The sequence below is a fragment of the Denticeps clupeoides genome, chromosome 10 (assembly GCF_900700375.1).
Source record: "Denticeps clupeoides chromosome 10, fDenClu1.1, whole genome shotgun sequence".
NCBI classification, from domain to species: Eukaryota; Metazoa; Chordata; class Actinopteri; order Clupeiformes; family Denticipitidae; genus Denticeps; species Denticeps clupeoides.
The window spans coordinates 22,073,279-22,083,754 of NC_041716.1; the positions used below are offsets into that span (position 1 = coordinate 22,073,279).

General features: G+C 43.2%; 1 protein-coding gene across 1 annotated transcript; it reads right to left on the minus strand.

The window, feature by feature from the left end:
• Positions 1-397: 397 nt before the first annotated feature.
• bcl2l1 (BCL2 like 1) lies at positions 398-7,804 on the minus strand. Its single transcript, XM_028993543.1, has 3 exons — positions 7,667-7,804; positions 6,162-6,912; positions 398-948 (listed from the first exon to the last, which is right to left on the minus strand). The coding sequence occupies exons 2-3, from the start codon at positions 6,741-6,743 to the stop codon at positions 805-807; spliced, it is 726 nt and encodes a 241-aa protein (XP_028849376.1). The 5' UTR covers positions 6,744-6,912; positions 7,667-7,804; the 3' UTR covers positions 398-804.
• Between the last annotated feature and the right edge of the window lie 2,672 nt (positions 7,805-10,476).

A 10,476-nucleotide genomic window follows, 5' to 3' on the forward strand; every position in this document is an offset into this window, starting at 1 on the left:
CTGCACAGTTTTAAAACACATACACACACAGAAGCTGCAAAAAATAAAAAATATATATATAAATTAAAAAAAAAAAAAAAAAAAAGAAAAGCTGCCACAATCTGTGCCCTTCCCAAACGGACAAACTGAAGCCTTATGGTCAAGGATCCATCTTCAAATAGGAAATCAACAGCAAAAAGAATTGACGTGTGGCCAGTGCTGATTGGGTCTGCCTGGAAGCCACGCCCACTTCTACCTGCTTTCCTGTCTATGTGATGTGGTGCCTGCACCGCTGCGTTGGGGTCAGACTTCACCGCGGTGAGCACAGTACTTACCAGTCCAACTTTTTGGCTCACACTTCTGATTTCAATGTACATTACATTCATCTGACTGTCTCAACAACAGGTATATGGGGCCATTCAAAATGAAAAAAGGTTTTAATATTATTATTAGGATTTAAAACCCATAAATTCAGTGAACCATAAAGAAACTTCAATTACTTCATTCATCTTCATGGAGAATTCCTTTCACTGCCTTTCACTCTTAAACAGGACAAAGTCAAACAAGAGACAAATGAGAAATTTCCACCATTGGTTGCATGTAGCAGTTTTTGGGAAAGTGAGGGAAACCCAGACTCCTTAAAAGCCTGAAAGGGTGGATTACTACAGGCTCCTCTGGATCATCGAGGAACAGCAGAACGTTTTTGGCCCACACTTGTGTATGAATCTGTAGTTATTAGTGATGTAGAGTCAGGTGGGAAGTAAACATGGCGGATCTTGGCAGGGATAAGACATTGTTTATCTTTGCGACCCGTGTCCCCTGTGCTTACAGGTGCTTCCGGACAATGAGTGAACCCACCACGACTCCTGTAACCAAGGTCATCCCTGCCACAAGCCAATTCTTAAAGCTTTCCTGAGAGCGACGACTCTCTGCGGCGGTGTCCTTGCCGAAGATCTCAGCGAAGCGGTCCTGCAAATAGAACAGCAAAGAATGAGGCACACAGGTAGCAGAGATGGGCGGAGCAGTCATGGTGGTTTGTAGAAGTATGACAAGACAAGCAGATCAGCTCGTGAGATCAGTGATTCCTCAGTGCAATTTTTACCATTTCACACTCACTAGTGATTTTGGCCTCTTAGTAAAGGCTCAGGATCCCCATGTGAGCAAAACTGGGTGTTCTCATAATCTATGAATCACAATGCAGATGTGGATAATTTTGCATTGATGCAATGCAGAACTAGGCGTGTCACGATAAACAATAAATCAATTAATAGCAAAATAATTCAAATGAGGTTGCGATAATCAAAATGCTCCACTGCTCTGTGCGTGCACCGCGGTCAAAGTTGAAATTTGTTGCGCAGTTTGACCTGAATCCAGCTAAAAACGAGGAAATAGCGCATGTAGCGCTTAGCTTCCCCGTGAGTACGGTGGGCGACACAGATAGACCGATAAGAGGTCAAGTATGTCTGAACCTACACACACACGCTGGTTTTTCTGCAGCCAATAACTTGTGAAAATGCTAAACAATACAGCAGTTCTTCCGATTTAAGGCGCTTGCTGTGCTTTTGAGGTTTCAAAATAAGTCCCAAATGGAAAGACGGGGAACGATTTAACTGTCATTAATATAGTGCCTTTCGAACTACACGTGTAAATCCATGTACATCATGCACTTTCACATTTGTAGTGTTAGTGTTATATATTTGGAAACACTGCATACATTTTCACAATTTATCATCTGAATCTGCTTTTATTCAAATGGAGTGTTTCATTGTAAGTTTGCACTTTTTTTTTTTTACAAAAAGGTCCTAACTGGCGGTTTTGCCAGTTATTCCAGTCTGAGCCTATATTGTTTACATAGCGCCATTTTATTTATTGTTTTGGTTGATTTGTTAATTTATTATCCCAGTGTTAAAAGTTCTTTATAAATTAAAAGTTTATTGATCATTGTGTACTTGCATTAATATGCCAGTCACTAAAACATCAGTTAAACATTATCTTATTTTGGTTTGTCGCAATAATTCCTGAGACAATTTATAATCAAGCAAAATTTGTTTTGGAATAATTACAGGTCTGTGCAGAACATAATTTATTATATCATAATTACTTTGCTTGTTGGTTTTCTGGTGGTGGTAAAAAAAAATTCTATATAAAAAGTAGTGCTAGTAGTGACTGTGGTGGACTGATCTGAGTACAGTGCACTCCAGGTAGGAGTTGGGCCTCGTCCACACGGATATTCAAAACCAACGCCCTCTGAAGTGTTTTTTTTTTTTTGGCTTAGCGCTGTTTAACGTTCGTATGGATTTTGGCAAAAAATTGACGCCAAGAAAATGTTCAGAGCTCTACACTAACTTTTTGCACTGATGCGCCTAACTTTTTCTCTTAGGGGCACCAAGTTTTTTTTTAATTGCTGTGCATATAGCAAATATTGACTTAATATCAGTCTGATTTAATATCAATCAGGTTAACAAAGTTCCTTATTTGAAGCTGAAAATTACTGAAAATGTGTTGGTGCTTACGGTCCTTCACTGAGCTGAAAGTAAGACTAGATAAAAGAAAACCTAAACTAAAAGTGCACGTGTTTTAATGGCTTGATCTTGATAATCATCGCAGCCTGATGATCTGTTGCTGAAAGGCAGCATGAGTTTAATTTTGATAATTTTACTCAGCCTTGGGTGGTAAATGTGTGGTCTGGTGATGCATGTGGTGCTCGTGTCGTGTATAAATGACTGCATGTTGGTCAGCATCCACAATAATGTCTGGTTTAAAAAGCTCGGGTCAGTACAGGAATATCTAGAACACGGCCAATCAGAGGTGGGTCCCGCCCTTCATGGTTTAGACAACATGGCCCTGATGCTTTTTTGCTGCATGAACCTCATTAAGTTTGCAGACATTTTGTACCCCTTTAAGGTCTGGATGCACTGGTGCGAGTTGCATGTGCGCCCTGATGATGCACGCATGCCGACCGAATGGCAGAAAAAAGCCTGATCCAACGTCCGTGTGAACGAGGCCTTAACTCTCATCTCACTGACGTATTTGAAAGAAGATGTGCAGTCATGTAGAAACATTGATGGGATGCATCGATAACCGTATCTAATACAATCATGAGACCAGTGAAGGTTCACGCATGTTTACACCTCCACTCTGAGCAGAGGAGCGCAGCCACGGAAGTTGCCGGGGAAAGAGCCTTAAGCGGAGACAAAGTGATTTATTACTTTATTAGGTAGCCAGACAGTTGCCACACAAGTGGCTTTAAAGTGGGGGGACCCACTCATGCACACACACACTCCTGTGGGAGTGTTGAACACTAGCTGAAGGTGTTGTATTGGCCTAGGCATGTTCAGGCATGCAAGTAACCATGGCAGGAAAGGGCTTGTATGTGTGTATAAGTGTGTGTGTGTGTGTGTCCGAGGGTTAACTTGCTGTGTAGTGACCTAAAATATTTGTCTGATCAGCTGTAGATCTCAAGGCGAAACACACACTGCCTTAGAGGACCAAAAATCAGTACTATAACATGTCCAGGTAAAAGTGGATAAAATTGGTCATTTATAAACATTGGATTTTTGTAAATTACAGCAGTACCACAAGCTTATTTCGTCACTGGACAATCAATCCACTGTAAAAAAAAAAAAAAAAAAAAAAAGGATGCCTCCAAGTCCACGTCCACATCACCACCAACACCAAATGAAACCGAGCCAGCATAGAAGCAAATCTCTCTGGCTGCTTCTTTTGCTAAATACCATACAAAAAAAATAAATCATGGGCACACAAAGAAATCAAAAACCACTTGATCCAAAGTATCAACGGCCTACTGACAAATGCCACATCTCCACAACTACAGGTCTGTGGTCCAGCAGAACCCCAAAGCTGACCAGTGATTCTCTGGCCAGATGATTGAGCCACAATTCACTAATACTCTATCAGGTGCGGATTATGCCACAGTGTTCTACGTGAAGCCTGTGCTTAAAGGACCTGGATTATTACACTAGTGTACCACCAGAACCGCATATTTGTGTGCCAGCTGTACAATGCCACCATCTGCCGCTCAACCCAGACCACCTCCAGGGTCCAACCAAGACCAATCATTACAAACCATGCACGGACACCAACGGCAGGTTCATGCTACCCTGGAACAGTTTTCCCTTGTGTGCATAAAAATCTCATTATAATATAAACCAGTGTAGCTGGAACCAGGTGGACCATTTCTGTTGGGTCAGAATGACCATATACCTGCACACTCAAATATAAAAAAATAATAACAGAAATATCAACAATATCAAGCTCGATATTTCTATATATTCTAATGGTACCAGAAGATTTGAATGATCCATCATCTGAACACACCACAGGAGCCTCATCTCTTCCCTCACAAGGAACTTTGGAATATGCAAAATCCAAATAAAAGCAGAACAGAAGCAGTAAATGACGGAGGTTTCATCAACGGCTTTGTAGGTCAGCGGGCCGTGTTCTAGGCACATGGCGCAGATTGTGTTCTGTTAGCTGTGTGCAGAATGACGGCATCACACAGTGCACTGACTCACCTGGAGAGTGCAGACAGTGTGTTTGCATAGGAGTAACAATTGTGGAATTGACACACACTTATTGTAGTAATTGAATAAAAACATGCTTGATAATACATAATAATGCATGTAAGTTTGTCACTAAGATTGTAACTACAGCATTTAAGCAAAACAAATAAAGAAATAAAAAGGTTTTATTTAGGGCCTTGATTTTCACTTCCTTTCAAGTCCCAGATGCCAAGCTGAAGTACCTGGTCAGCCTAACTTAGTGGCGCTATGCTAACTCTACACAACTTACTTTTCAATGTAAAATCCTTAAACACTAAACGGTACAAAACAACTGTTTACTCGACCAAACGCTACTCCAATTGGACAAACTGATTAAAAGTTCGGGTGGGGGTGGCCAGGCAGGGCATATGCAGCATTTGTCATGTGTATTTTGGCCGACAAAAAATGTAACACATTCCAATTTCAATGATCACAAAAAAAAAATTTTATAAATGATACACCTGGTATAATAAATCATTTGCAATTGATTTTAAAAGTAACTTTAAATAGTAACCTGACTCTAAAGTTGGACTGTAGCAATGTGGACTCAAGGTTGTGAGATTTGAATCCTGGCTTGGACTGTGCATGTGTGTGGAGTGTTGGTGCAGGTTTCATTGACTGTAGGTGTCGTAGTACTTTTACATTGTTTTTCTTCGAGGAATTCAGGGCACTTCAAATATTTCTGGTCGCATGCCAGAGGCTTGGGAGAGGCTGCAGAATAGGTGATCAATTACAAACTCAAAAAAAATCCCCATATTAGAAATGTGAACCATAACCGGTCTCACGATTATCCAGTACGATACCTCATTTTTACTTCACAGTTACGGTCTCGGTCACCTGTGTGGACGCTTTGATTTGCTACAATGAGCAGGAAAATATGTTCCTCTGGGACAGTTTATAGTTGATGTAATACACTGTAAGACATGCTTTTAAATCTCCTGCTAAGAGGAAAATGGCGTGTTGTAGGTCTCTGTACACTCAAAGACTGATGAGATCTACTTTTCCTCCATTTCTACTTCATGTGGGTGTTTCGAAGGGGAGGACAGAACACTCGCCTGCTTCGATCCTATTGGCTGCGCAAAATGCTTCATGGCACGCAGCGGTTAAAACAAATTTGAACTTTGACCACGCAACCCTCAACCCGGCCACAGTCACTACCGGCACTACTTTTTAAAATTCTCTTTCTGATATCCTGGCCTTGTGCAATTTTTACAGCAATATACAAATATATTTTAGTTCTTAATGCTTAAGTTAACTTATTTAATTTGTAAAAAAAAAAAATAGGCTGCATAATAACACAGGGATTTAAGCGTACAGCGATGCTATGCTAACGGCTAAGGCCCCGTCCACACAAGAATGCTTTTCTCTAAAATGGGTTTCCAGTTTGTAAAATCCTGCGTTTCATCTAAAAGCAAATATACATTTTCCTACTTTAGAGAAAAAAAAACCTTCTCATGAGGACGGGGCCTAAAATCAGCACGTGTACTAAAATTCTAACATCCAGGAGAACTGTTCAGAAAGGCAAAGGTACATAGTTACTTTCCAGAAATCAGATAATTCCATAGATTATGGTGATCAACGTTCACCAGAAATTCAGCACAAGCATCTCCGGTATCTCACCCATCCTCCTTGGCTCTGGATCCAGGGCTGGATGTGGTTGTCCAGGTAGACGGTCATCCAGTCGGCGATGCGCGCTACCAGCGGACTCATCTCCTTCTCCACGCACTCCACGCAGAGCGCCCCTCCGAAGGCGAACAGGCCCACCACGCGGCCCCAGTTCACGCCGTCGCGGAAAACCTCGTCCATCACGCTCTCGAAGCTCTGGTACGCGGTGGCGGGCGTGATGTGCAGCTGGGACGAGAGGTCGCTGAAGGCCCGCGAGTAACGAAGCTCGAACTCGTTGGCAGAGTCTCGAAGGGCCTCCTTCACGGCATCGATGCTGCTGCTGCTGCTGGCGCCACCACCGCTACCGTTCCCGGACAGCACCGGGGACAGCAGCGGGGACAGCTCGGCGGATGCCGGCAACGCGCTTGTTCCGTTCACTGAGCCGTTGGACAGCGCCGTCACACCTGCGCCCTCCTGACTGCTGTCCACTGGAGACTCCATCTGGTGGGTCAGGCCGACGTGGCTCAGAGGGTAGTTCCTCTGGGACAGTTTATAGTTGATGTAATACACAACCAGCTCTCTGTTGCTGTAGGACATGCTTGTAAAAGTGTCTTGTGACGCTTCCAACCGGTTCCTGTCTTCGCCTCCTCTTCTTTCTTGCAGTTTTAGGATTGCAGCGCTGTTTGGACAGGCATCGCTGAGCTGACGCCGGAAGTCAGAAATCCTCCCAGAAGTCACTGACCGGGCCGCAGCAGTTTCTTGTATCCTGCATACAGAAAAGCACATTTAACCAGGAATCCTTTCATATTCTCATTTATTGAACGATTAAATGAAAATGATTGTGATTATGTGTCACGGCGAATAAAATGCATCCTCTGCATTTAAGCCATCGTGAGCAGTGGGCAGCCATGAATGGTGCGCGGGGAACCAGTGTGTGAGGGCGGTACCTCGCTCGATCCAACCCGGCAGGGAGTCCACTCCCTCGGCCGCCAGGCCGCCACAAAAAGGTCACATTCACAACAATGGAGCTGTGCGTCCATGAACCGGGACTGGCGACCACCAGGACGGACGCAGCACGACACGCCACCACGTCGTTATACAACCACGAACCTCACAGCAGATGAACGGGATCTGGCGCGTCAAGGTCCAGTTCGATCAGGCGCTTATTATCCAGACGTTACTGGATCGGCGCCGATCCGCAGCACGACTCGATTTCAGCCGCGGCGGCCGCATGTTCCGCCCCGCCGCGCAGTCGAGACCGGGGACGCGGCCTCCGCCTCGGACACCAAAACGAACTTTTCCCCGGACAGCGACGCGCTCCGCGGACGCAGTCGAGGGGGCTGGAGGCGCGACTTTGTCCGCCGCTGCGGAGCTGTGCGCGCCCGTTAACGGAGGAAGCGCGTCTTCCTAATCACCACATTCCCTGCTAAGCTAATACACGTCCGCCAGCGATATCGAGTTCAAACAATCCCTCGATTTCACTTCCGGAAAGACAAGTCGTAGAGTTGCACTAAACTTACCTGTCTACAGTTTAGATACATCCTGAACGCGAAGGCGGAAATGTTTTAATGCCTTTTTACACAACGCAACTTTCACTGGCCCTCCTCAAGCTAAGCTAAGACTCACAAGCGCGACGCCTCCCAGTTTTCTTCCGCGTTCAGTCACGTGTTTACAACGGGACCCTCCCATTGGTTCCCACGATTGCACTTCGTTTTCCTAACTTTTTTAAATTAAATTTTAACTTTTTAAAATGGAATTCTATCAAAGACTAATGACGAACCCGGCCGTTTGTTTGCTTATTCCCCTGTGTGCCCATACACAGCATTATTTATAAATATTTTTTTAAATAACAGTTTTGCAGGTGAAGGCTTGCATTTTGTCAACTCAGTCAAATACAGTGGCCATTGGAGCAGTGGTGGCCTAAAACTGCTCACTAAGGGTGATGGGTTAAATGCAGAGCACAAATTTCACTGTGCGCATCGTGTGTTGTGCTGCTGTGTATCACATGTGATAATCACTAACACTTTCACTTAATATATTCCAATATAATCTTGTAATTTGTGTTTGCAATAAGCAACATATAATTTATATATTACATACATAGCACCGATTAAATGTACAATTTGAAGATTAAGAAACCATTATGAGCATATATTTAATGAATATAACAAAAACTAAATTGTGTAGCAGACTTCTTAATGCTGGTATTGACATATAACAGTGTATCCCTGGCTAAACAGAGGTTACACACATTATTTAATTATTATTATTATTATTAATAATAATAATCTGTCGGTATCAGGACAGGCAAAATCACTTTAAGTCTGACTGCTTCCCCTCTGTGTACTTGTTTGGGTGGGGACAGCTATACAGCTCATTGTTGCAATTCGTCGCACTTTAGGTGTGGTAACCTTGCTATAGAAATAACTCCAGAATAAAACTACATAACATAAAGCTACAACTTCAAACATCAAAGAACAGGCTTAGTGTCACAGCAGATTCCTCCACGGCTCCGCCCACCTAACGAGAGCCCCCAGATCACTGAGTGCAGGCCACGCCCCTTGAGTGCCTGAACATGCAGGCCGCACTATGAAAGGGTTCCTGCACCAGTGTTCTAGGCTCTGGTATTACACCGAACATCAAAGAATGAAGGGAGACACAATTTGCACGCAGCTGTTTTGTTGGTGGTGTTTTACAGTCGTAGGCATAGTCTCTGTGTTTTCCAGGTGGTGGTGTGTGGCGTGTTCCCGTGTGAGAGGGCCTTTCCTGTCCCAAGGCTGAGCCCTGGATGTGTGTTGGTTTGTGATTTTATATTATATAAGTAAATATGTGGAAATAATCTGCGCCTGGGTTCTCCGCTTCCTGTGTTGTGACATTACACCAGGGTTCAGCAACCCATGGCTTTGGAAAATAAGTAATAATTAAAGTGTATTTTCTTCTTTTTTTCAAAATTTGAATACTTTTGTGATCTAGTAACATTAAAATACAGTGTGTTTTTAATATTTTGTCGCTTAAAATATGCATGACAAATGCCACTTCCACCAGAGCTGTTAATCAGTTTGTCCAATAAGGGCAGAATTTGGGGAGAGTAACCGGTGCTAAATTGTACTATTTAGTGTTTAATGATTTGTGTATGCTTACTGTAACTTGTGCAGAGTGACCAGATCACCGCTTGTCGTCTTTTTAGACTTATCTGGGTGAATTAACATCTGTGTTTGTACATAATCAGACAGTTATTCTCATTGGCCCTGTGCGGTCACCTGGTTTGCAATAACTATTACCTGAAACTCAAACAATACTAATGAATTCTTTAAAACCTCCTTATTGACCCAGCCACCGGGGATGCACGCGACTGTATATTCTTGGTGCCGGTCGCAAGGCCAGGGTAAATGGGGAGGATTCCATCAGGAAGGGCATCCTGTGTAAAACTTTGCTGTTGCTGTGGACAGTTTGACCAGACAGAATAGGTTACTGTGTTTTTTTTTTTTTAGAACCACTGTAAATATGACACTTTTAGGGAGCCCTGGTCCAGCAGACGAGGATTAGTCTAGTCAGTCTGCACTCGGATGAATAATTCTAGATAAGTTCCAGACGTGTTTGGTGTGATAGGACCGTGACGGTCACTTCCAGAGGCGAAATTGTCCCATGCTAGAAGCCCTGCTCCCAGGTACAGGCTGCAGGACAGAACTTGAAATAAAAGTATGAAAGTGGTAATAAATGTAAACACACAGTACCAGTCTACAGACTATGATGGAAGACAATGGGAAGAATCCAGGGCAAGAAACATCTTTAGTATTTGTTGTAGGCGAAAGTGAAATTTACATTTACGGCATTTGGCAGACACCCTTATCCAGAGCGACTTACAACGTGCTTTCAAGTTACCATCGATGAAGAGATCAATTCCGGTTCACTAGGACCCCAACTATGAATACAATCTTTTTATTCACTCTGTTGTAGATTCTGTACACAAGTTCAACAAGAATAAAGTTACAAGTTCATCTAAATATTCTTTAAATATGTTGGAATCTGTTTTTCCTCTTTTTACCTTCATGGCTGCTTTAGTCATTGTCATTATTGTCGCCATGTCAGCAAATGACATGCTCATTAACATGAATGATAAGAAACTGTTCAGCCAACATAACACGGCGGACACCTGGGACACCATTATTTGTTATAGTCCTGTGTCTTTAGTCACAAGATCCATGAATGAGTAGGTGCATCCCAACTTTTGAATTGTAGTGTATGTGCTTGTTTTACACGTCAAGGTCCTGGATGGTCGTACCTGCAGTTCTGTGGGTTTGTCCTAGAGAGGAATACACAATCGCCTGTT

Bases quoted from the DNA above. Each gene is read 5' to 3' on its own strand.
- bcl2l1 (XM_028993543.1), bottom strand. From the start codon at position 6,743: ATGTCCTACAGCAACAGAGAGCTGGTTGTGTATTACATCAACTATAAA. The intron at 949-6,161 runs GTGAGATACCGG...TTCTATTTGCAG, and splicing joins TCCAGAGCCAAGGAGGATGG to GACCGCTTCGCTGAGATCTT.